Here is a 26,822-nt window from a genome sequence, read left to right on the forward strand (position 1 = left end):
CCATGGAAAGAATTATAGCTGCTTTCCTGGTTCAGAGTGAGGTCCTATTCACTTGAAGGACAAATATATATATATTTATATATATATGAAATTTCATTTCCCTCCCACTCCTTTCCCTTTCCTCTCCAGGAACATTAAAGAAAGTTTCTGGGTAACTTTGTCACAGGATATACTGATACTCTAAAGCAAAATACATAGTATCACAACTTGGTAAAGATTTTATAGCTAGACACTTTACAGGCTGCCAAGTTTTAGTCTAAATCCTCTTAGACATAGTCTGAATAGGCTGATACACATCTGAACTGGCAGATGTAGTTGCTAAGCTGCTCTGCTATCTTTTCAATGATATTTGAAAAGTCTTGGCAGTCAGATGAAATCCTCAGTGACTGGAAAAAGGGAAACATCACACCCATTTTTAAAAAGGATAAAAAGGAGGGCCCCGGGAACTACCAGCCAGTCAGCCTTCACCTTTGTGCCCAGTAAGATCATGCTGGAATCTGCTGGAATGTATATCGAGGCATTTGGAAGACAGGGAGGTGATTCGAGACGGCCAATATGGCTTCACAAAGGGCAAATCGTGCCTGAAGGATCTAGTGACTTTCTACGATAGAGTGACTGCATCAGTGGGCAAAGGAAGAGCTATGGATCTTGTCTACTTGGACTTCTCTAAGGCCTTTGATACAGTCCCGTTCAACATCCTTTTAGCTAAATTGGAGAGATACGGATTTGATGGATGGAATATTCGACAGATAAGGAATTAGCTGGGTAGCCACATCCAAGGAGTAGCAGTCAATGGCTCAATGTCCAAACAGAGATCAGTAACAAGTGGTGTCTCTCAGGGGTCCATATTGGGACCGGTACTGTTCAATATCTTTATTAATGACGTAGACAGTGGGATTGTACCCTCAGCAAGTATGTGGATGATACAAAGCTGAGCAGTGCCGTTGATATGCTTGAAGGAAAGGATGCCATTCAGAGGGACCTTGACAGGCTTGAGGACTGGGCCATTGTGAACCTCATGAAGTTCAACAAGGTCCTGCACCTGCGTCAGGGCAATCGCCAGTATCAGTACAGACAGAGTAATGAATGGATTGAGAGCAGTCCTGCAGACATGGGGATATTGGTAGATGAAAAATTAGATATGAGCTGGCAGTGTGTAATTGTAGCCCAGAAAGCCAATTGTATCCTGGGCTGCATGAAAACAAGTATGGCCAGCAGGTCGAGGAAGGTGATTCTCTCCCATTACTCTGCTCTTGTGAGACCCCACCTGGAGTACTGCATCCAGCTCTGGGGTCCTCAGTACAAGAGAGACATGGACCTTTTAGAGCGGATCCAGAAGAGGACCACAAAAATCAGAGGGCTGGAACACCTCTCCTGTGAAGAAAGGCCAAGAGAGTTGTGGTTGTTCAGCCTGGAGAAGAGAAGGCTCAGGGGAGTCATTATTGCAGCTTTTCAATACTTAAAGGGGGCTTGTAGGAAAGATGGAGAGAGACTTTTTACCAGGGCCGGTAGTCACAGGACAGGGGGCAAAAGTTTTAAACTAAAAGAGGATAGGTTTAGGTTGGACATAAAGAAGACATTTATTATGATGAGGGTGATGAGGCACTGGAACAGGTTGCCCTGAGAAGCTGTGGATGCCTCATCCCTGGAAGTGTTCAAGGTCAGGTTGGATGGGGCTTTGAGCAACCTGGTCTAGTGAAGGATGTCCCTGCCCATGGCAGGGGGGTTGGAACTGGGTGATCATCAAAAGTCCCCTCCAACCCAAACCACCCTATGGTTCTATGATCCTGTGGCACTGGCCCATTTCTTGGTCTCTCCAGCACTTCCCATCCCACTTCTTGGATGCTCTGTTACCTTGTTATCCCAAACAAATGAAGCTTCCCCATTCAGCTACCTTAGACCTCCCAGATTTGGACTGATCCCTAGATCTGCCTTAAAGCTTAGGCATCCCAAACCCTGAATATTGACTCAAGGGAACTCTGGATTTATAATCTGCCTCTTAAAGTAGAAAATGTCATAACTGAAACAAATTATGAAGCCTAACATGCAGTCTTTGTAAGAATTCCAAACCCAAATCCTATTATGTTACCTAGCATGAGAAATACACAAAGACAAGACAGTTAAAAAAAATCAGTCTCTGTACATGTTTCCTTATCTCTGTTTCCTCATCACTTCTGAGCATCCTTGAAACTTTAGTCAAAATTTTACAGAAACGTCCCTGGCCGTGACTTTTCTTTCCATGTGTTTTCCCTGCGGACCAAGATTTCTCATTTGTTTTCTCTCTGACTGGGCCTGCAGCTAATAAGATGCTGTGGAAGCCTGCCTATCTGCTTCTCTACTCTTTTTATCTCAGAGTGACCACCCAGAGTATGTGAGGCTCTGCTGTTTTTAAGTTCCACTCACTTGCTACACTTTGGGAGTATTTCTATCTTTAAATGCCTACACTCAGATGTCATTTTGCACAGACTATTCTCTTTCTCTGGTTGTGTCAGCTTGGCTGAGGGTTTGCAACCGCGTTATTGCTGTTCTGGGAAAGTGTAGGTGACACAGTTATGTGTGTGGCAGGTTCTACATCCTCTTTGTTCAATATTAATTATTCTGTAAGATCACAAAATGTTTAAACTGTGCATTGCTGGATTCCCCAAATCATAACAAGGACAGGGGTCAGCTGTGTAAGAACTGGTAGCTAGCGTGTGTTTATAAACAGGTGATAAATTGTATTTGTGTATGCAGAGTGAAAGATTTGGATAACTAACAGCTAGCTTAAATGCTATAGAAATGCCACAGAAATTGGGATCCTTCTTCAACTGAAACTGAAAAGCCTTTGGAAAACAGCGCCTGGTTGGTAGCAGGGGGGAAAAATGAGAAACTCAAGAGAACGCATGTTTTTAGGTCCTCAGTACTCATACTGTTAGAGAGAAAATGTGGATCTTCTCTTTCCCAGTTCTTCATCAGTGTTAAGGATGAAAAGACCTTCTGTATTCGATCAGTTGCTGATTCCTTTTACAGGGCTGGATAACATCCCCAGGCAGAAGATGTGTTAGACACTGAACTGAGAAGATAGCCTGTACATGAACAAGGTGGGGGCTGGCATTAAGGTCCAGATCCACAAAAGAATTTAACTCCCCACTGCTGCGGAATTCAAGGTCCAGATCCACAAAAGAATTTAACTCCCCACTGCTGCGGAAATCAGTGGGTACATTAAGAAGCTAAATTACGTACATGCTCACTATGAAGACATCTCTGTAAATACTGTTAGACATGAAACTGGTGGAAGTGAGACCTAGATCCTCAGTGGTATTTCACTATCTAATTCGTATTTAGGCACTGGCATCTCTGGATACTTTTGTTCCTGTAGAGCAGAGAGGCTTGAGATTTGTTTTCTTAATACTCATTATTTTTTTGGAACCTCATTGATCACCCTGCCTGTTGTATTCTGTGCCCTGGGTGATAAGGCTCCAAACACAGCTGTATCTAGTACAGGGCTGCTACGGTGCACCGTGATTTCCAGCTACATCGCACACCACTGTAAACACCCCCCTTATAAAATCCAGTTCACTGGAACACTCAAAGCTGCTGGCTGCCAGGGAATGTTCTTTAATGAGGGTAAGGAGTACTTGAACACTTCTATGACTTGGCAACCCTTCCTGCTTTTTATAAGCTACTATACACTTCAGAGAGAAAATATCTTAGAGGCTACTTTTTAATGGGACAAGTTTACTTAAGAGCTGAGTGGAGCTGGTGCCAGTAGTTCTGTTTTGTTCTAGCTTAATATTAGCCTTGTCAAAGTTCTTATAGTGTCTCCTGGGTGTTTCTGTATTGCATACCATATAAAGCTGTTTTTGGGAGCCAAGAATTTTGGCTGGAATATATATTATAGTGGTCTCATTATGCTTTTTTTAAAGTGTATCAGAGGTGGCCCTATATTAAAGATCCATGGAGCAAGGCTAATTTTTTTTCTTTCTCCCTTCTAGTTTTGCCTTAGCCCACACCACAGACATTGGATGCAGAATTCAAGCCAACTCAAGTTTGAGGGTTATTTGGGATCCAAGGTCCTGGTTTGGCCTGTTATAAAATTTGGGGTAATTAGTGAACTTTTTAGATGAGGCTTTGGATTTTGAAAATCACTGGACTTTGGGGGGGGAGGGAGATGCTTTTGGTTTGGGCCTAGGCTAGCAACTACTAGACTAAAAGATTCCTTACCCATCTTGCTGACACAAGTGTTCCTTCAAAGACAACTCACCAAGATGCACGTGGTGCATCCTGTCTCACCTCTCTGAGAAGCCGGTGTGTTTCATGGCTGCTTGGCGCTTTCATCCTGAGAGGCATCGTTAGGGGGTGGACTTGGCGATGTTTTTGCATCAGAGGGCATCCAGCCCGTCTTTTGTAGAGTGTTTGCGGTGGAAGCTGGATCCTGTTCTGGCTGCACAAAGGAAAAAGGGAGCTGCTGTAACAAGGTCACGCTTCGTCTGGGGAGACCCCTGGCTGCTACAGAAAAGATGGAGGGAAAGTGTTGAGCTGTGGGTGAGATTTATTAAAGTTACATTTGGGCTTTAAGCTGCCTCTATGTCAGGCTTAAGCAACCATGGCAAAGAACCGTTTTTAGTCCCTTTTTTTGCCTACTCTCCTGTGCTGGGTTTTGAGTTTAGTGTGATCCCATTACCTGAGAAGCAACTGTACGAGCCGTAAACGACGGTATTGACCCCCTGACAAAAATACTATGGCAGAGCCAGATGTTGCTTTATGTGCGTGGAAGAACAGCAGCACGGCCTTGCCTTGTTTTCAACATGGGGTTGGTGGTGCCCATGTGGGATGGGTGAAAGGACTTACTGCTCCCTCCTGCCCCTGCACCAGCTCCCGCAGATCTCTTCTGCGGGAAGCCTGTCTCCCTTTGCAATCCTTTTAACCTGGCAAAAGGCTGATACTAGCTTGCTTCAGTGTGCTTGAGCCTTCAGACTGTGCTTGGCTCCAAATTATCCAGAACTGCTCCTAAAAAAAAAAAAGGTGAAGACTTGGTGCACATGAATCTGTGTGAAGAATGTTGTCTTAATCTGAACATGAATGGAAGGTGAACTTCCAGCGGGGCAGAGTTACTGCTGTATATTAATCCCAATACTTACATTATTGATGCATTTTTTGCTCTAGGACAGGTGGTGATAAACAAGGCTACTTAGCTTTGTAGTTTTCAGGAGATCTGATTATCTCTCTTTATAGGATTTTGGGGAAAAACAAGACTCAATGACACTGAGTGATCTACGAAAATGACGTAATAGGCCTTTTCAGCCTTAATCTTCAGTGACCAGAGACACTGTTTTCTCAGAATTTTTTTACCATTAAATTTCACCCAAAATTTCAAATTTAGCATGAATTGATTTCAGTGTCCAAATTTGAATAATGTCTCTTAGGAAAAAAGTCACATGCAAACAGTGTAATCGTATTAATATGAATGTTCAGATGAGACAGGAAGAGGGAGGCTATATGGCGGGAAGCAGGAAATGGAGGAGGAGGGACTGTTCTGTTTTCAGGTCTGCTCCATTTCCTTATGTTGCTTTGGCCAAACCAATTTATTTTTCAATCTTCTCAGTTACAGAAGGGAAAATAGTGCCTATATACCTCATGCGGCTTTCAGCATCTCTTGTCTTTGCCAAGTAATGTCAAGTTCTTAAACGAAAGGCCTTACGTAAAGGCAAAATTTCTTGTGAACTCTAGAAGATGATTTTCGACCTGCTCTAATTTTGACTGTTTAATGAAGCTACTACCTAAAGGTACTACATGAATCAAAATGACTTTATTTATTTAGATTGGTAAACCATATAAAGATGCCCAACATTCTGGCTGCATTACTGTTTATTTTTAGAGCGGAGTCTGAACAAATAAAACAAATTACTCTTCCCATGCTACAATAAATACCAGCAGATATAACCCTTCCTCCAACCTAAAATAAACCTTTCCCACCCTTAGGCGTTCCCTTTCCTAAAATGTCCAGGATGAGAGCTGGAGCTGGTGCTGTGCCCTCAAGGTCAGGAGCTGCAGGCCTACACGGAGCAGTGGATGAGGAGCAAGTGCGGAGCTGGCCGAGAGGAGGGCTCGCGGAGACCTGGCCAGCAGCACCCTCCTTTGATAGAAAAGGGCTGGAGGCCGAGTAATAGCTCACTGCTGACCTACTGCACTTGGAAGTGTATTGGTGGTTACTGCAGTCCTCATAACCAAGTATATACAATAGAAGCACGAATACAGAAAAATATAATGACAAGGATATTAAAGACAAGCCAACAATCTGTCTGATTGAAATCCTTGGAGGACCTTGTAAATACTTTAATGTTTACACAGGGCCTGTATATTTGGACAATTACCTTTCCATGAGCCCAAATTGTTTTACACTGGAATGTTTTCAGGCTCTAAGAAATTATATTTTCTGATATGTCTGAAAGCTGCAGGCTCAGCTTCTCTATCGCCTGTTTTTTTCATGAACAATTAAAGCTGGATTCCCCCCTGCCCCTGAGTATGCAAAAGGTAAATGGCAAGTTCTACCAAGGTTATATACTGATTGTGATCACAGTGTGCTAAGAAGAAAATGTTTTGAATTTACAAGTGCATGTTGTACTGTAAATTATCGGATAGATGCAGCTGCATGATCGGCTTTTATTATAATTCAGAAGTGGTGAGAAAAATGGCTTTCCTGTAGCGAGATTTTTAAGAGCAACAAACTTATAAGAAGTTTGAAAGACTAGTTTGCTGCAGTTGGTCAAAACTTTAGCGAGAAAGTTTGGAGGCATGAAGAGGCAGATCACATGTAGTGAGTTTTGAAGCAGGTAACCTGTTCCTCTGGCTTCTGCCACAGGGCACTTCTTTCACCTGTCCAAAGCAAGGTCCCCGTTAGAGTGTGCGTGGAACTGTCACGGGGTTGCCAAACCTGCTGCAAGTATTGGGCATGCTGTGACAGTGGACGGGAACTTAACATGAGGTTCTGGTTCTTGCTGTAAGGTCCATTGTGAATCAGCTGTAAGGTCCATAGCGAGTGTAACACAGATCCCTTCGGCTCATGGAGAAGTCTTTCCACAGATGTCTTAGTTGCTGCTGCAGCCTGCCTGATGTTGAGGGAAGGATAACAAATCCACACTGGCTTTTGGTGTGTTTTCCATTTCTGGGGAGACCCGTGAAACTGAAAGAAGTGACTTGTGCACACTTTCCGCAGAACGAAAGGCACTGAAGCAGCATCTGGAACTAATCACCTGTGTTTCACAGCTCACTGGTGGGCAGCGAGCGAGCCGCTCCGGCTCCTAGAGGCCCTTACGTAAAACATGCACACAGCGACTTTCAGCTGCGGGAAACTTGAAACGGCTTCTGCCGGCCCAGCGCGGAGGAGACTGACTCCTTTTTGGCTCACCTGGGAGGACAGGCTGCCGGTACAGGTACCACCGCAGCCTTCAGATGTGGTAGCACGCAGGTGGAGCGTGCACATACACGCACAGAGAAATCGCATCCAGCCATCGGATGGGGTATTCCACTAATTGATTAAGTCTGCTCTGGTGTCTGGCCGCCATTTGGCAGATACTGACAGTTTCCACTTAAAGCCAGCCAACCTCACCGGAAAGCCAGCTGTGCCGGCAGAGCAGCCGATCTCATGAAGATGTCATTGAACAACTGTTTGAACTCATTCAAGAGATGATGGGTCTGACTCAAAGCGGGCTGAAATCCCCTGGGGGTCTTTGCTGGATATGGGAATACAGACATCCATTTCTGTAAGAGTTATACCTCAGTGTTCCCATGTTACGTGTAAGGATATCATCTTCATTCTGGTGCTAGGGACTGCTTCCAAGTTCACCTTAAGCTGAAATGGATTCTCTCTTCTCAGTATGTCACTTTTTCTGTTCCTGTGAGTGTTGCTACATCCTCATAAATATTAGTAGCTTGTCATAGGGGTTGCCATGATGGAAACAGTTATTTATTTACAAAGAGGAAACAGATGGCACAAAATACTTTAATGAATTTCAGCATGTTTGAGAAATGAAATACTCTTTTTAGAAATAATATCAGTTTTGTGAAGCCGTTAAATGCTATTTTACACAATCACAAGGGAGGCTTGTTCTTCAGTACACTGAGTGTACACAGAGCCACAGCAGAAGTAAGGCAAAAAAAAGGCACAGAATGGAGTAGTTTTATGAAAAGCCATAAAGCCATGAGCATGGTTTTATTAGCTGCTGCCATTGCATATGCAGAGCTGTGACAGTAGGTGAGTGGGAGATGAAAGCGATAGCAGACAGAAAAAGCCTGAGGAAACTGAGTCCTGATGTTGGGGATAAGGCAGGAGAGAGAAAAAGCAAGTCAGACACACAAAATCCGTTCCCAGGATTTCAGGTGCATATATTGACCGTGTTTCATTATAAATACACTGTCAGGTGCAGAGAGATCACCACTCATTTTCTGGAAGAGCAGATAAGTAATACCAGCATTCATGATCTTATTTTTAACTGGGATATAAGTACACGCGTATTCTCCCCTTGTAGTGGTGGGTCCTTGCCATAAGTCATAACCGAGGAAAAAGCATGTGCTGCACATGAATGGTACTCAGAGAGCAGGGGGGTTAGTTAAAGAACTATTTTTTTAAAATGATGAATATATGTAGAAAGTTGTAGCTCATGGTATTTTTATGAAAAATTAATTACAGTTCCCAATGTGCTTGTGATGTAAGAAGTGGGCTAGATTTATTTTAGAAATGGGAATGCTGAAGTTTGAGGGGTTAAATGCCTTTTCCAAGGAGGTTCATTGTACAGCTGGAAAGAGAAGTGCTTTTTGCCTGAAATCCTGGTTGTAAGTGTCAAAAACTTCTATTTACTGGACTGGGAACAGGCTATAATCTGTATCTCCAGATACCCAAATTATGTTTTAATAACCTGACTACACTTTTCTACAAGAAAGTGCCTGATTCTTGGAGGGACTGAGCAATTTGAAATATTTTTCATATTTTTTCCCATCCATATTACTTTAGTTTACTAATTTTGTAGTCTGTTAGACCTAGATCTCTGTACTTCATTTTGCCTAAAAGGTCATCTGATAATCTGTGTCTGATTATTAAAACATATATTCCTGTCACTGTCCATTCCCAAACATTTTAAAGCCAGCATTTTTAATATACTAGTTGGTGCTTTCTTGGAGCAGGCAGAGTGGAAAAGCTAAGGTGGCTGGTACAGTACATGAGGGTGGAGGCCCTGAATGAAGCTTTTATAAAAACTGTCTCATAGGAGCTTTCCTCTCTTCTTTCCAGTTTGGATTAGTTTTTTTGGCATATGTTTGCAAGAAACTCATCATGTCATTGCATTCAAACTGCAAGAGCCAGCTTAGTATTTTGCAAATTTCCCTTGGAAAGTGCTCTGCAATGATCTATCCAGAGAACATGCATTTCCCTGTTTGTTTGGTTATAAGCAAGATCACGAGGCATTTATTTTAGTGCTCAATTTACTTGCTTCTCTCACTTTATTCCTATGGAAGTTTGTTTGAAACATTTCTTTGAATTTAAATAGCTTGTACTGGTGTCATTTTGAGAAATGACTTTCTTTGCCTCTGGTTGGTTATAATGCCAGGGTAGATGGATTTAACACAAGCTTAACACTTTTTTTTTTTTTTTGGGAAAAGATTCCTACAAGCTCAGATAATAATTTGGAGAACACAAGGATACTGAATCATTCCCATTCTGAATACAGTAATAATAAGTAGTATGTCCACCAGGGTTAACCCATTAGACATCAAGATAGCTAATCTGTCTTTGGATCTTTCTCTGTGTCCATTTATACACATTCGTATGTGTTCTCTCTAGAGCCAGCTAGGTGTTGCTTGCAGGGGTCCTCCTTTCCTGACCACTCAGCCGAGCAGCCTCGGTGGGAGGGTGTTTGATCCCGGCCCCCTGAGAGCCTGGGTGCTGCAGCATCCCCTGTGGCTTGGAGATCCCAGGTGAGGGCTCGGATCCCCCACGGCTGAGGTGAGAACCCATTTCAGATCTCTCACGTTACCACCAAATGTAGTCTTCTACAGGTCATGTCTGTTGGATGGCACTCTTCAATGGCCGTGGTGCAGTGCCTTGTGTGGGACTCGCAGTGCCATCGATATCCGTGTAAGGGCTGAGAGCAGGTGCTTGCCAGACAGCCGCTTGTTTGGACCGAGACGTTTCCACACACGCTACTCATCACGGGGGGAAATGCACAGTCCTGAATAGAAACACCAAGTGAGTTTAGATGCCTTCAGGTTTGGGTGGAAGTAGTGAGCAGGCACCATCGGTAGCTCTGAATATTTAGATGCCTGTACTCCCCTTAATACTGACATGGCTAAAGTAGGCTTCTAGTTACAATTTGTAAATTTGTTTTTGGACTTGCACTGTGAAAACTAAGTCAAGAACTATGATCCTCATGTTTTCTACCCACGGTTTCGCATGGGGTGCACTGAAACTGTAGTTTTTAAACTGCTGTTTGAGTAATTCCAGCATGTGGATCCACTCACACGATCCTTTACTTGCTTATCCCAAGGTCTCATGCACAACCTAATTCATTTTTTTAAAGCTAAATGCCCTTGTATAAACAGCTACAGCTATGCAAAGTGGAGAGGAGCTGCTGTTTTTCTAACTTAGTAGTATTTTATACTGACAGTGCTGGTGGGAAAAACTTTGTAAGAGATAAAGGAACAGAAAAGCAAACTCTTGGCAGAAACCCCCCAAACATTCAACATTCTCTCCCCCAGTCCATCTCTTTTCCAAAACACAAAGGCTTTCTTATCTGTTTCCTTTGTTTCTTTTTTGTTCTGCAATTTTTCAAGCATTAGAGAGAGACAGTTTCCCAGCAGATTATGAGACCTTGTGGAAATCCATTTGTCTTTAGCATACAGTAGTTGCTAAACATATATAACTTTCAAATCCTCTCTGGGAAATAAGTGACAGAGACATTCAGCTAACCCAAACACCACATTTCACAGTAAGTGCTGTACTATCAAAAGGCCTTTAGACTGAATAGCTAAATGTCCCCTAATTTAAGGATATTGAGGGAGCCAGGACCAGGGGATGCTGGGAAGCTTGTCGTCTTACAGTCAATGTAAATATTTGTAGATATACTGAATGGAGACCGAACTCTGCCAAACTTTTGGCTCCTGATTTAACTAGAAGAATTTCTCACTCAGTTTAGTATTCAACTAAAACAGAGACAGCAAGGAGTCATAGGCCTTGTCTGCCATGCAAAGTCCCACTGAAAACTGATTTTAAATAGATCTAATTAAACAAAAGCACATCACTAGCATGCCTCCACTTACATCAATGCACACAGTGATTTTATTGGTTTAATTTAACTTTAAATCAGTGTAAATGTGTCCATTGCAGGGGTTAGCACTGAGTGGAGCAAATCAATTTTAAAATTAATTTAATTTAAGTGGTGTCCTTTTCCAGTGTAAGGAGGTTTTATAGAGCTTTTAGTTTCCCTTTATTGATCTCAGTGGTATTCTGTGAACATACGTAAAGAACCATTTTTTTCACAGAATTCACTTGCAAAACTACTGAATTCGGTCATCTGCACATGATTAACATTTCTGTAGTACCTATATACTATTCTGTTATATAGTGAGATCAATATTGGCATGTAACTTTTGGATAAGCTTTTTCATAGTTCGCTTCTACCAAATGTGCTGAAAAGAAAATTGGTGGGCCTGTGACAAGTATGTAGAAATCCTTTTTTATAACTTTTTAAGAAAAAAAAAAAGAATTTGTATTTAAATGTAAGCAATTACCTGCAATGTTGTGAGTTTATTCACAATGGGGTTTCTTTAAAGATGATAGACCAAAAGAAAGCTAACATAAATAAACTGTATTTATAATGTAGTAGCAGCTACAGGTCTTCATAGCAGTGTGGCTGGTTCTGTACTAGAATGAAAATTATGAAATAAATCTGTTCAGTTTTTCTAGCAAAATGAAGTGTATTTAAAAGAAAGAATGCCCTAGTCTCAGAAAATGCACAGATAGTAGAAACTAGAACTTAATAGCTCTAATACTTGCCAATGGTTGTAACACAGGTAAGTAATTGTAATGATCTCCAACCTGATGTTGTTCCCCTAAGCTAACCAGCCCACCCTCTCAATTGTTTGGAGTCCTGACTATGCTCAGACTAAAAATCACCACAAGCATTAAGCAAACCCCAAAACAACCTCCTGAGAACTATTTATACAAGATGCGGTGGCCAGTCAGGGCAATAAAACAATGGTTTACAAGAAGCACAAATAAAACCTAGGGCTGTCCTGAGCAGGATGGCCTGTGGCGAGTTAAGGGGTAAACAGTTTCAGTGCAGAAAGAGGAGGATGGGAGAGACAGCTAAAAAAAGACGAGGGCAAATCTGTGAATAAATCCAAGCAAGCAGCACTGCCTGTGTTCTCATGCACCTTGGTCCTTGGAGTGTGTTTGAGTTAGGATTACGCTTCTCTCCCACCCCCCTTTAAGTCCTTCTAATCATTTGAAACTTGCATAAAATATCGAGTAAGTCCTATTTGAAGAAAAGTTCTGTTGTACTGCGTGCTGTCTAAGGAAACCTCCATGTTATGATTAGATCTGTTATGGCTAGATCCTTAACAATTTATTTCAGTGGGAAAACTTCCATTGGATTTAATAGCAACAGGGCCCGAACTACATTTCCATGAATCATTTCAAGACAGTTTACCATTCAGGGATATTGGCTTCTTACCAAATGACTGTCTTATTTAGGTCATAAGGCAGATTGTCTTCGTTCCATGTTATATCCAGTCTCACGGATGTGCTCTTGAAACTTGGATATCATAACTTTGGTGAAATAGCCTTAATACTTTAACACATTATGCTACTATAGTGAATTACATTTTGGGAGAAAATGTTCTCACATGTCCTATAAAAGAAAAATTTATGCTAGATCTATTTTAGTAGTGTGGCTACAGCTCTGTGTCTCTCCTTGAGGTAAATCTAATCGTGTAAGAAAGGTCTACTTGATAAAATCCAAATCTAAGTACCTCTTGTTATTCCATACAAAAAGGCATTTTCAAAATGGTAAATGAAATGTCCTTGCTTGAAATTGCATTGTGAAACCGAGGGCTTTGTTGCATAAACACAAGCGTGCATAAGCCCTGCAGCAGCAGTGGCACTCACCAGCTAAGCAAAGGGTCCTTGGGAGGCATTTGGGCAGGCTCGTAGTTGTGCAGGAGAAGGGACCCAATGGTGGGGACCCTGCCTGCAGGGGCTGATGCCTGGGCACGGCGTACATTTGCTGTCTAACTGGCCCATGGGCAGCACTACTACCTGGAGGGCTGTGAGCACGGCCTGGGCAGCTGACATGGCCGTGGGTGGGCTAGTGCGCACATAGGTGCCTGGGATGGTTTTTAGGCTCCTATTCACTATTTGTGCTCTCCTTCTGGCTCTTCTGTGAGTTTTCTTTGCTATCTTTGGATCTTGGCTGCTGCTGGGAAGGCTGATCCTGGTAAAGGTGTGTTAAGCACCCGTTTAACAACAGCCTGAACCCCCAGTTACACAGGAGATCATGGTAGGTTGTGGGTGGCAAATGGAGATTGCCATGATGGGGAAGGCTGGAGACCTGTGACTCCTGGCAGTATGAAAATGGTTCCCTCTCCACTTTCAGGTCTGTAACTGCAGAATAGATTTAGTGCTCTGGAAGGAGATGGAGGAGGACACATGGTTTAGTGACAGCAGCCATAGGTAAGACACTCAATGCCTTGTTTGTTTCACTGTCTACCAACAAGGACTCCTAGATCTCTGAATTTGGTGTAAGGATTCAAGGAGAACTAAGTAGCTAAGGACCGAGTGAGGGATTACTTGTGAAAACTTGAGCCATAGAAGTCTATGAGACCAGATAGGCTGCATCTAAGGATTCTGAGACCTGGCCGATGTCTTTGTAAGGCCGCTGTCTTTCATCTTTGAAAGGTTGTGGAGATTGGGAGAGATCCCCAGTAATGGCAGAATGGCAAGTATTGTGCCTATGTTCAAAAAAGACCAAAAGTTCAGCCTAGAAAACTACAGGTCAGTCAACCTCACTTCAGTCACTGGGAAAATCATGAAGTGAGTCCTCTTGGAAGAGATTTCTGGGCACATGAAGGAGAAGGTGGTTATCAGGAACAGTCAGCATGGATTGACCAAAGGTAAACCATGCCTGACTGACCTGATTGCTTTCTATGCAGAAATGAGTGTGTTCGTGGATGAGAGGAGAGCAGTGGACATCATTTACCTCGACTTTAGCAAGGCTTTTGACACTGTCTTGCATTATGTTCTTGTATCCAGGATAAGATGTTACAGTTTACAGGCTGAACAACTGTATGGTAAAATAACTGGTAGGGTGGTTGGCCTTCGAGGGTGGTGGTTAATGCATCATACGCTGCCTGGAGGCCTAACATGTGGAGCACTGCAGGGTCTATCCCTGGACCTGGCCTGTTTAACATTTTCATAAATGACATGGAGGAGACAACGGAGTGGACTTTCAACAGAATTGCAGATATTGCCAAACTGTGATGGTCAGGGCTGGACTACTTGCGCTGTGAGGCTGCAGGACTGGGGCTTGTTCAGCCTGGAGATGAGGAGGCTTTGGAGGTACCTAACAGTGTGCCCCCCCACCCTGTAACTATTGGATATCATTGAGAAGATGGAGCCATGGTCTTCACAATGGTGCATGGTGGACAAGAAACAACAGGCACAAGTTGAAACAAGCGATGTTCATACTGGATATGAGGAAATACCTTTTCACCATGAGGACAGTGGGGTAGTGGCACAGGCTGCCCAGGGTGGTTGCAGAGCCTCCGTCCTTGGAGGTTTTTAAGACCAGACTGGAGAAAGGCCCAAGCACATGGTTTGAGCTCATGGCTGAGTCTACCTCCAGCAGGAGGTTGGACTAGGGAACTGCTGAGGTCCCTTCTGACTTGAACAATCCTTGATTCTTATTATTGTATAGATACAACTCCAGTTTGGCTTGGTGTTTTTCTGAGAAGTAATATATTGGTAAAAGCTTTCTTTAGCCAATTCTATTTAAAGATGCCTTGGCCTTGTAACAGTCTTTCATAAAACAGCTCTTTTGCCTGCTTGTCTCCTCCACCCCCAAAGCAAGGTTATTCTTTACAGTTACAGACAGAAGACTTATTGAAAGAAATGTCACTGAAAATGAGCAGTGAATCAGTGCCAGCCCATAGTGTGTTCTTACATCTGGAAAAAGCTGACCGGTGATAGTACAAGGTGTATAGTTGATGTAGACAATACAGACACTTTATAATCCCAGAAAAAGCCAAGATCACAGAACCATATAATGAGCTATCCCTCAGTTTTATACAAATGACTGATTTGACAAAACCTAAGGATGTTTCATAGACTTCTGCAATAATGTGGAACATTTGCTTTCCGTGCAACAGAGCAAAACTGTAAAGTTGTGAAGACGGAAAACCTACGTACTGCTAAGAAATACACTCCAGAATCTGCTGGAATGTAACAGTATTCACACTGCTCTTATTTAAAAATCATTTGGGGCTTGCACGTATTTCATGTAATTCAGCTATTATCATTAATCTTGTTTTCACATTGTGTCCACTGAGCTAGGTACAGTACTTTTAATAGCAATACAGTGTATAGTATTACTAGACAAAGCTTAAGGCAGGCAAATACAGATTTTTATCTGGCCTATGGAGATGGAAAAGAGGCAGAGGATGAACAGGAATCTACTCATTTAGGAAAAATAAAATTCCTCTGGTGGAGTGTTTTACACAAAAACAGCCACAGCAGCACAGTTCTGACAGCAACTCATCCTGAGCAGCATCTGTAGTTCCCACTGAGTTCCGTCACTTGTACTGCATCAACTGGTAGCACTCAGTGAGATTAAGAATGAAAAAAATCCATTTCTTTGTGATTTTTAGGTTTTGTTTTCACTAGTTGATACTCAATCGTGCACTCAGCCGTTTTGATTTGCAAGGTAAACTACTGCTCATTTTAACTCAGAAGCAAAATGCGGTTCAGAGAGGTTCATTTTTCCATAATATGGTGTTCTGGGTCCTTGAAACGTGGATCTGTAATAAGATGGTGTTCCAAATTTTCATTGCCTGCAGTCTGTTTCATATAACTGGGGATGGGTATGACATGATTCAACACATATAAGACTGTTCTTTTTCAGGATTCATTTAAATCCATCCCAGTTTAGAAGAAGAAGAAACTTGTTTCACAGCTGTGTAGGTGCCATGTATGAAGTGCACTGTCTTCTCAGTTCAGTTACTCTTAGGCAGGTGGTCACATCACAAGCCATCCGAGTAACTGGCTTGAAAAAATAACCCTACGTCTCTCAGGAGGGAGGACAATAATTAACAGCATATGGAAAGAGTTGCTTTTACCATGGGGATGAAAGGTACATTGGTAAAACAGGATGTGGGCAAACTTATGCTCCAGTTGTCTCTGTCTGTGGTTTGTGTCAGCCCTGTGTCTGAACAGGAGATTCTGGCTTATGGTGTGTCCAGATGATAGTCAGAATAATTAATGTATTTTTTTGAAAATAGAAAATACAAGCTTAAAACTAGGGCAGTTCATTGACTTCAGTTGTAAGAATCTGGCCTACTGTAATTCCATAGAAATTACTCCTGAATTTTGCAGAAAGTGTCTTTATTTTTCATTTCACCCTACTGTCAGAAATAGTGGGTACACATGTTTTTCAATTTTGTGTGTTCATATTTCCTGAAACTTTGCCTAGAACCTGAAAAGTGTTAGAAAATACTGGAAAATCCATATATGATTTGTAAGCTATCTTTGAAAGGGCTATCTGTCTAGCTGCTACCGCCACAAAAAAACCCTATTGGAATGATAAGCGTAAGCCTCAATTTCTTCAAAGTGCTTAACTTTAAACTATTTGATATCAGCTAGAATTCCAGAAGATTTCAGCTCAGATTAAAAATCTTTTTTTAATATGAAAAGTCATGCAAAGTGATAAATGAGTCTTATGATATCCTGTCTAGGATGACCATATCATGCATATGGTTAAATTTATCATGTGTCTCACACAAAGAAAGGCAATGCTTGATAAGCAGTTTTATTGGGTAATTACATTTTTTTTTTACTTTTGCAAATAAAGCAGATTGATTTCCATCTTGAAGTAATTTACTAATGCATTATAGACTCGTCAAATGCTAACGTGGTACGGTACGCCTCATTTCCTGTTTACTAAATAATCCTTTGGCTGTCTGCTTTGTGTCTTTCAGGTTGAACCTGGAATTGTTCTCTGCCAGGGACGTCATGGAGCCTGGCGTCCAAGTCCTTCACCTGAAGGAAAACATTGCCTCCTTGGCTCGGCTTCTTGCGAGTACAAGCCATGGCGGATTCCCAGTGGTTTGCAGGCCCAAGCCAGACCATGCAGAGGTGTTCCAGGGAACTATCAAAAGGTAAAAATGCTATCAAATTGATGTCATGTGATCTTTCTGCCCATTTATCCCATTTTTTTTCTTTAAGCATCTGTTTGTGAAGATTATTTGGGATGGATGTGAAACTTGTTCGTACTTTTTTTAGCATGAACAGCAGGTGTCCTTTAAAGAAAGGACCTAGGTCCTTTCTAGTACAAGGTTATCTATTGCATCAGGGATTTATTGAAACGGCACCAATGAAACGATCTTACGGGAACTGTAGAAAAAGGGAAAATTGCCCTTCAGAGCCTTCAAGTTTCACTGAAACAGTATTTTAAAAGGATTTGAATCTAGTTACTCATGAAATGTCCCATGCCAATTTGGAGCTGGCCCGCTCTTTCTTCACAATTTTTTCATTTTATTAGTGTATGCTTTTACAGGAAATGAGTTAACATAAATCATATCACAGACGAGATAAGCAACAAAGTCACTGGAACTAACATGCTAGGGTAAACAAGAATTAGACTAACGGAATCCTTGCCATACGGGGGACTCTCAAAAGGCATATAAAATCTCCTGATAACTGAAGTATTTATGGTACTGTATTTCATATGACTACAAGAGTGAATTCATCCTTTCAGGAAGGTATCTTAAGACTGTCCTTTGAGTGGTGGGTCATGAGGGGGAGAGGCAGTGACTTAATTTCCACCTTGAGCATCCTAGAGGAAAGGAGAAGATGCATACGCAACTCCTACTGCATAGGAGTTCACACAGCGAAGCCCTATAAATTATGCTTCCAATAACTGTAATACAAACACATGGCCAGTTTTGTATTGTAATATCATGATCTTTCATAATTTGCATGGTGCCTTTTGTCCTGAATGACTGTAGTATTCTACATCTTTTCTTGTAGAGACTTTTTTTTATCCACTTCTGGTGTAGCGCCTTAACTGCGTGGCAGTTGGGAGCTATCTGTGAGCAAACAAGGGTAGAAGTATTTTCTTCTGTTGATCTGAATGGGGAAAAATGTTAACCGTGCATCATCAGTGGAAATTTGGTTAGGACTTGTCTGCTTGCCTGCTTTATAACAAATTTTCAAGGATGAACCACAGGCAGCTGGATCACACGAACTTACCTCACAGCAATGTGGTCAGCTGCCCTTTTGGAGCATGAAGATGGGAAGGGAGTGAATATTTAATAAAAATTGTGAACTGGCTTCATTGACAAGTGAAGCAGTTTGTATGAACCTTTTAGGAAGAGAAATGAACCTTTTAGGAAGAGAAATATCTGCTTGGAATGAGAATGGTACAGTGGAAATCGTTTGGGTTGCAGTGGCCTGCAGGAGTAACGACATCAATAAGTGCAGTATCATATATTTGTATATGATATATATACTTGTTCCCTCATGGTGATGCTATGAGGGATGCTTTACTAATAAGAAATGTGCTAAGGCACTAAAAACTACATTTCTGAGTGATAGTCTGCAGTGTGCACCAATCTGAAGATATTATATAGCATAAAATAGTGTGCTTTTTTAATTCTCAGCTGTCCACGGCAATAAAACTAGAAAGCACACTAAGAACTGATACAGCCAAAGTTCCTTTTAAATTCAATTTATAGTCTCATCATTTCCTTATTAATTCACCAAATCACCTTGCAGTGAGCGTCCCAGTCTGCTGAGGAGCATGCTGAGTTTATGCAAATACCGTTGTGCTTTGTAATGCAGAGCAAAGTAGTGTGGGAGCAAGCAAAAAGGGGGGACAGAAGGCTGATCACTAGCACATCCCAAAGAGAGGCACCTTTAGATGATGCTGATGCTACCCAACAATTCTGGCAAGCTTGTGGTTTGCTTAATCCCCAGAGCTCTTTTATAAGACATTCTATTAGAGCCTTTTAAAAGGGATGAATGAAAAAGTTTGTTTCCCTGTCACTTTCAGCATAAATGAGCTGCTGTTAGACCGTTTTGAGTAAAACCAAGGTAATGTTTTAAATGGTTGACAAAGAAGCAGCAAATGGCTTTTTTGGCTAGTTGGTTGCTCTCTCCAGTGAAACCCATACAGAGACATTGTCTGGGAGCAAGCATTGCGTGCTGGGGTGTTCTGATGATACCCCTTCTTGCCCCAGTGCAGGCCCAGCGGCCTGAGTACTTGCGTGATGAGTTCTGGGTGCCTTGTCCCCAGCGGGGACCACGGGTGACTTTGCTGTTCTGCTGTTCTCACCAACACCAGGAAGGGAATGTTCTGCAGCCATCCTCTGAAACAAGCCTCCAAAAATGTGATGTGTCATGAAATTAGTGTATTCATAACCATAAGCAGTTAGGATTCGGGTTTTCCATCTTAGTCATAAAATTACAGCTCTTGCAGCACGTAACTGTTAAGGCCAGCATGAGAAATGCTGTGAACTCCTTAAAGGAGAAGGGTGCTGTTCACCCTCTTACCCTATGACATCCAACGCAATCCCATGTGGAGGTGACATGACCACAGGCAGAAAAATGATAAGTTATCTTTTCATCTTGTACATCAATAATGTTAGAGTGGAGGAAATGTGGCTTGTCTGGCATAGTTTAAAAAAGGTGGCTTAGGGAAGATGCAAAATATAATTGCCATGATGTTTTTCTCGAGAGTTGCCTTGAGCATTATTATTGATTCTCAAATGTGGGTTTTTTTCTAGTACAAAAATGTCGTTATTAGGTTAAAAAGAAGGGGGCAACAAGCTAATGAAGGGAAAGCAGCAAACAATCTGCTAAGCTTGCATGAAGGCAGCCACAGCTCATAATTTTTTAGTACTGTTTCTCATTTATGTGTTTTTCTGTACCATTTCTTCTCATGAAATAAGCATGGATGAAACACTGTAAATTTGGACCAAATGTAAAAGTTATGCGGTACCTGCCCACACTTCGAAACTGTAGTGATGAGAGTTGCTGTACAAGGACAAAGTGTTGTTATGTTTTGTAACACATATGAATGATTCTATTCTGACCCTTTGAAGAGAAAAGGTCAATGTCAGTTCTTACAAAAGCAAGGACTGTGGCCAAGCAATGTTGGCTGGAACTTGCATGGGCCTACAAGTGCACCTCAGTGCTGGCCTGTAGCAAATACCCAGATATTCCAATTTCATTTAAAAAAAAACCAAACAGAACCCTAAAAATCTTCCAGATCTGCTTAGTGGGGCCAGATTTTTCTCCTGCTCTTTGTGATCTGGATGGTTACCCACTGGGGATCAAGATGAGATCACCAAACATGTTTTTACATGGGTGACCTAAATCTGAAGCTGTTATCTTCCCCAGTTGAGTAAGCAGTAGAGACTAAAAACAAATGCAACTACTAAAGAAAACTCCTTGGCTTTAAAATTGTTAAAGAGGAAGCAAACTGTGGCTGAGAAGCAAGTTTCCAAAACAAAGATCTCCTTAGAGTAATACTTTTGACACTTTGCCATAGGCAGAGCTCTGTGCATGCCTGGGAAACCCTCGCAGAATTCAGTTTGAGGAACGTGTGGCTGGTGAACTTGATGCACGGCATTGATGGGGATGATTGACTTCTTGTGTGCAATGCAGAGGGTTGAGGGACTGGCTTCCCCCCTTCATTTCTCCCACAGTAATGATGATACTTGCACATCAGAATAAAACCAGCTATTCTTTTGCACTGCAGCTGAAATGCCTCCCCTGTCTCCCCCCAGCAACTGCAGGAAGGGAGCTGGGCTGTTATGAATGTGTTAGCCCAGAGTCTGCTGAGACCTATAAATGTCATGCCCTAAATGGCATGCCCTCCTGGCTAGGTGGAATTCATTCTTCAGAGAGACCTGAGGTTGGGACCACTGCCTTCCTTCCCAGGAAGTTTCTGCCAGAGACGCTGCATGAGGCTGTAAATGCGTATTGAGGAGTTGTTGGGAGGTCCCCTGGCTCTCTCTTGCCTTGGCTGCTCTAGTCTGTGGCTCCAGATCCTCCTCCAGTGGGAAAAGACAGAGTTATGCTTCTGCCTAATTTCTGTGAGACCAAAACTGAAAAAAGAGCTATTTTTTCACTTCCACATGTTACCATGTACTGGTGTAGGGCCATTGTGGGGCAATGAAGCGGTTCTTTGACATGATGAAGAGATTAGACACATCATCACTTGCGTTTTGCTGCTCCATCTTCTTTGCCAGAGGTTACTTTATAACGTAAACCACAGTAAAAACAGGAGACATGGAGGATTTGAGGAGGAAAGCTGCAGGTAACGAATTTCTTTTCCCTGGCTGTGGATACAGCTGGGATATAACATGGAGGGTGATGATACCTCATGGTCATCAGCAACGTCTTTGCTGCCATGCTGCACATCCTCCCACGCATGATCACTTCCCTCCACATGCGTGTGTGACACCCATGTACTCTCTGGTTTCTTCCACCAAAATGGATGACAACATGCTCTCTACCTAGGTGCTTTTTTCCTGAGATGCTCTTTATCCCTTAATATATGTAGGTCTCCTGCATATTTGTAACTGATGAATACCATGTGTCCTCCCAGGGACTGTTCTGATGTTGGTGGCTTTTCTTGCCTTTCCTTCACTTTTGCCAAGGAAAATGAAGGAGCAGGGTTTCCGTGCTGCAGTTAAATCCTCCCGGTATTCACTGAAGAAAAGCAGGTGGATGCTGGTGTCTTGTTAGGCCAGGATCTGTCCCCTCCATTTCCTTTGAGGAGAAGTGGTGCAGAGCGGCAGAAGCTGGAGTGCTGCCCGGCAATCTTAATTTCTGCTGTGAACACAGCTATGAGACAATTTTCCTGGAGAAACTCCTGGGCTGACGAATACCACTGAGTAGCCTGTTTGGGAATTTTACCATAACAAATAAGCCATTTTGTTCATGCCTGAACCTCTCAGATCTGTACCATACATAGCTGTCCTGTTGTAAGGCTGAAGGCTGGATTCCCTGTTTCTGCCTTTGCACTCTTACCTACACAGCTGTTAGCCATTACTCTGCATTTTGTTTGTCTATCTTTTAGCTGAAGGAAAATTTTTTTTTTGCTTGATTTAATTTGATTGGGAGAAAGTAATTATGCAGAAACCACAATATCTCTGACTGTAAGCAGACTGTACAGAATATATCTGTCTAAGCAGAAATGGGTAAAACTTGGTTTTCTGCTACTTCTGTACAGGATGTGACACTTCTGGCATTGTGCCTGCATTTTTTTCTGTGTATTTTTTCACCTAGGAAACCCCATCTCTTCCCACCCATCAAGTTTACTGAAACTTCAGCATTTGTGGTTGATGAAAATTGTTATTTTTGGGACAAAAAGAAATTTCAGTAAAAATATTGTAGGTAAAGTTGTCAAAAATCCTTGTAGTTTACCATGTTTGCTTGAACTGTTTTATTACACATTTTGATATGCTATATGGGAGCGTATTGACTATGTAATTGCCTTACTCAAACTAAGTTTGCTTGATACAAGTGAAGTGAGGTGTTCAGAATGCCTTATTCCCATTTTTGGAACAAAGTTGGGAATCTAAGATCCTTTCAAAAAATAGAACTTTGTGCTCTAAATCAGAAAAGAAATATATTCAAAAACTGTGGTCTTCGTGTAGTTGAAAAGTTACCGAAGCTTGGGCTTTCAGAGATGCCTAGTGACTTGAAAGCATGGCTTCCCATCTGAAGACATTTCAAGAGGTGTAATATTCTGGAAAACAGATTTTATCCGTCGCAAAATAAAGCCTAATTACTTCTGAAGATCTTGTTCTGAAAGGTGAGTTAGAGCCTGCTCCTCTGTGTATTCACACAAATAGCTCTCCGTTTTGTGAGCTTTCCTTAAAAATGTCCAGCTGTCCGGAGCCAAGCTGCCCGGGCCGCGGCGCGCAGCATGGCCGCCGTGACACTGCTGGCGAACCCAGCCGGACTCCATCGCTCACACAGGGCGGGATGCGGAAACTGACTGCAGTGAGGCTGGGAGCGCTGGCAAGAATGCTGAAGGTTGCTTCTTTCCACTTCAGAAACTCAGGGGAGATATTAAACAGCCGCTGGATCAGCAGCAAACTCCCCGCTCTAATTCTCGCTCAAAGGGTGTCAGGGTCTAATGGAGCCGAACTGCCGGAGAGCTGCACCTGAGAGGAGGAGGAGGATTTCTGCCTCAGGTTAGTCCCTGGTCCGGAGTCAGAAGAACTGCCAGTGGAGGGAGCCAAACTACATTTCTATTTGCAATATTTATTTTGCTGATGTTCTTGCTGGGCTGCGCTTTCTGCTTTCTTCGTGGTAGGAGGAAGCCAGGTACAGAACAGTGTTTACTCATAAACCTCCTACTCGATGGTCCTGCTTTAATTTCCCTGCTTGCAAACTGGTGCGGGAAGGGAGACACTGTGCTTTCCACAATCAGAAGACATGGTAGAGCAGCTGTTCCCAGTAACAATAATGACACTATTGCTGAGACAAACATTTTCACGATGATGCATGGGAACACTAAATCCAAACCACATTGTTTAGCTAATGCATGCTTTCACTCCGCTAAAGGGGAATGTCACATAACTGAAAGTAAATTGAAGAGATCAGAGTTTAGAAAATATGACAAAGTTGAAAACTTAAAGCTGTATTACACAGTAACATCCTTTAGCAGAGAAATCATTGATCCAAAGTGGTGTGTGTATGTGTATTTTATGGCAGTTTATTAGGTATGACTCGCCTCTGGTCAGTCCAGTGAACAGAAACTGTTGTGAGTCAGGAATGCTTTCTGCCAAGCACTTAGTAAAACTGAGCATAGCATATTGATATGTGCTGTGGGAAAGGAGATCTAGCATTGCAACATATCATAGATATGTCAGGCTGTAGGTATGGTTTCTGGTATTTTTCTTTAATCTGCCCTCCCAGTTGGGACTCATGAAACACTACTCTCAAGGCGTGTGCGTGTGCACGTGTGCAGAGAGTCCACACACGCTTGTTTAATAAGGCAATACCTTTATTTTTCTTAGCAAGAGGAGAAGTACTTGCCTTCAGTAAGCAATGCGGTGCAACAGCTTAGGGACAAATGGAAAGTTAAAGACGAATTCAGACCCGAAACATTCAATTCATAAATTAATTACTGAGCTTAGCGATATCTACCTTAATATTGTGACAGCCTTGCTGCTGGCACTCTTGAAATAACTGATACAGATTTGAAAGCTTCTTGGAGAGCCTCTTCCTTCTGGCACTGTTGTGGAGAGGTTGCAAAGTTTAGATCACAGGAATGCAAAGTTACTCAATCAAACACAGAAGTCTGCAAAGTTCATGCAATAAATGGAGATAAAACCGAGGTTTTGTTTCTCACTAGAGGATCACGGACAGCTTTCCCCCTTCCTCCTCCCTGTGGCTTTGCTGTAAGTTCTGGGCAACAGTGATTCTAGCAGGTCTGATCAAAGCTAGAAACACCATTGGCAGTGGTTTGAAGGCTGCATCTAAACTCAGCCAGCAAAGAAGAAAAAAAGGGGAGGGGGAGCTCGTTAGGGACTTGAAAACTATTTTTAGGTGTGCAGACTAGGGAGCTGACGGCAATATCAAAGTGCTTTTGTGATTACTTGGTTTTCATGTTAGAGGGTAGAGTCTGTCAGCACATTGTTTGTTTTTACTGTCTGGACTCCTGCTTTTGAAAAGCTGATCCAGTTAATTTCAATGATACACTATACAGTAATCTTGCCTATTAAAATAAATAGAATCCAGCACTTTCAACAAAAGCCCTTGACGTTATGATCCTCCCATGTATTGTCAGGGTCCTGGGGCACTGCAGCTCGTGAATAACACAGATGGAGGAAGGTTTATAGAGTCTGTGGCAGTGGTTTTATTTCGTATCCGAAGTGCGAAAATTTTCTTCCAAAGACCAATATTATATGATACCTTTAAAATTAGCATGCCTGTTTGGCCATACAAATAATTGTGCAGGTGCTGTAGGACTTTGTGACGGAGCCCTTTGGAGGGAAAACTGGAGTGCTGCAGAGGCTGTGTGCTAACTCAAAAAGCCAAATTAAAAACGTATGCAGCCTCGCTGCAGCATGTGGGTGGCTTTTAGGCAAGTGCAGAGTGTTGTTAAATGTCGAAATCAAATATAGGCATGGGGAAAACTGGTGTGTGAATGGAAAGACTGATCACATACTTGTCCTGTCATTTAAATGTGTGGTAGGTTCCTCTGAAGTTGAAAATCTGCCTGGTAACAAGCCACCTTGTAGGGAAATACAAATCTGATTCTAAGTCTTCATCCTTTTCTAAAATCTAGCCTTTCCGTAGGTTTGAAATATTAAGTTTGCATTTACAATTTATTAACAGCTGCCTTTCCTTTTTCATGTTGAGGCTGCGGACTTGCTGTCTGCTCATTCACCCTGATGATGGTGCCCATAAAACCAGACAGCTGGCAACTTAAGTAATGAATATTAACCTCAAAACACAGCTCTGAGGTGGAATAAATCCCTGTTTTGTAGATCTGAAAACTGAGGTACAGAGATTAAATATTTATTCAGCGTCCTTTGAAAGGCTGTGGCATGGACAGGATTTGATCTTTGCTCTGGAAAACCTCAGTCCAGCACTTGATAATGACATTTTTATCATCTTGTAGGTAAAATGCCAAAAATTCATGCAAAGCTCCTTCTTGGTTTGAAGAACGAAATATTAAGTAAACAGTAACGATTTAGGCTGCCTAACCTGAAACAACCCTGTAACCCTGAGATTTTGCTGTGTAAGATGAAGATTTGGTGAATTTTAAAATAGTTCCCGGTATGTGATGATCTAGTCCTTATCTACTGCCTAGCTCACCATACGCAGAATACTCTTACCAGTTAAAAAAAGGCACAATGCTATTTGAAGTCAGGAAAAATGCGTTTAGTATACTAGTGGCTATCTTACCGTGAACATAGACTAACAAATATTCTTAAATAGAATTTACATTTTACAGTCCATGGATAAACTTTCTCTCATTGTGCCCTTTTGGAAGAGTTGCATGCTTATGCGAGAACTTCTGCTGAGAGCAGATCAGTGATCCAATCCTGTAAAATCCTCTAAGCACTCCTTTCATTTCGACTGCTGTGAAAGTTGAAGGTGCAAGACACTAAGTCTTAGCTGCAGCAAGTTTTCAGAGACTTGTTGATATCGTAAAATAATTTATGCCAGCTAGGTATTAGGACAAGGAAGGACCATGAATTGTTTCAGGGTGCCATATTTGGTTATTTTAGTGTGCAATTTATTGTTAGTTGTTACTGTTCTTTTGTCATCGTTTTTTCAAACTGACTGACACAAATCAAAATTTAGTAATTGTTGTCACTGGGTTTTAAACACGTCTGAGAGAAATCCCGAGACAGTAGATTTTTAATACATGGAAGGGACATTTGTTTTATTCTGGTCAGAATATGTTAATCACTGGTCCTCACTGAGCTGGATATTGGCCAGAACATCAGATATAATCAGCTCAAGAATAAAAACAATGCAGGTACCTTGGGTGGATTAATGCAGGAGAAATAAGCGTAAAGCTTTCTGAAGCAAGCTAGAAATG

General features: G+C 42.0%; 1 protein-coding gene across 13 annotated transcripts in view; it reads left to right on the forward strand.

Annotated features, from left to right (window-relative positions):
• The window catches only part of LOC142406125 (chloride channel protein D-like), a 95,560-nt gene that overhangs the window by 36,293 nt on the left and 32,445 nt on the right, over positions 1-26,822 (forward strand). For 9 of the 13 annotated variants that reach the window (XR_012774447.1, XM_075494622.1, XM_075494630.1 and 6 more), the window contains one exon: positions 17,221-17,400. Coding sequence is in view for 12 of the 13 variants with exons in the window: in XM_075494622.1 (XP_075350737.1) it covers positions 17,221-17,400 (180 nt within the window). In the remaining variant the exon portion in view is untranslated. The other 4 variants (XM_075494624.1, XM_075494631.1, XM_075494633.1 and 1 more) reach the window with 4 other exon arrangements.

This window comes from Mycteria americana, chromosome 2, assembly GCF_035582795.1.
Source record: "Mycteria americana isolate JAX WOST 10 ecotype Jacksonville Zoo and Gardens chromosome 2, USCA_MyAme_1.0, whole genome shotgun sequence".
In the NCBI taxonomy this organism is placed as follows: domain Eukaryota; kingdom Metazoa; phylum Chordata; class Aves; order Ciconiiformes; family Ciconiidae; genus Mycteria; species Mycteria americana.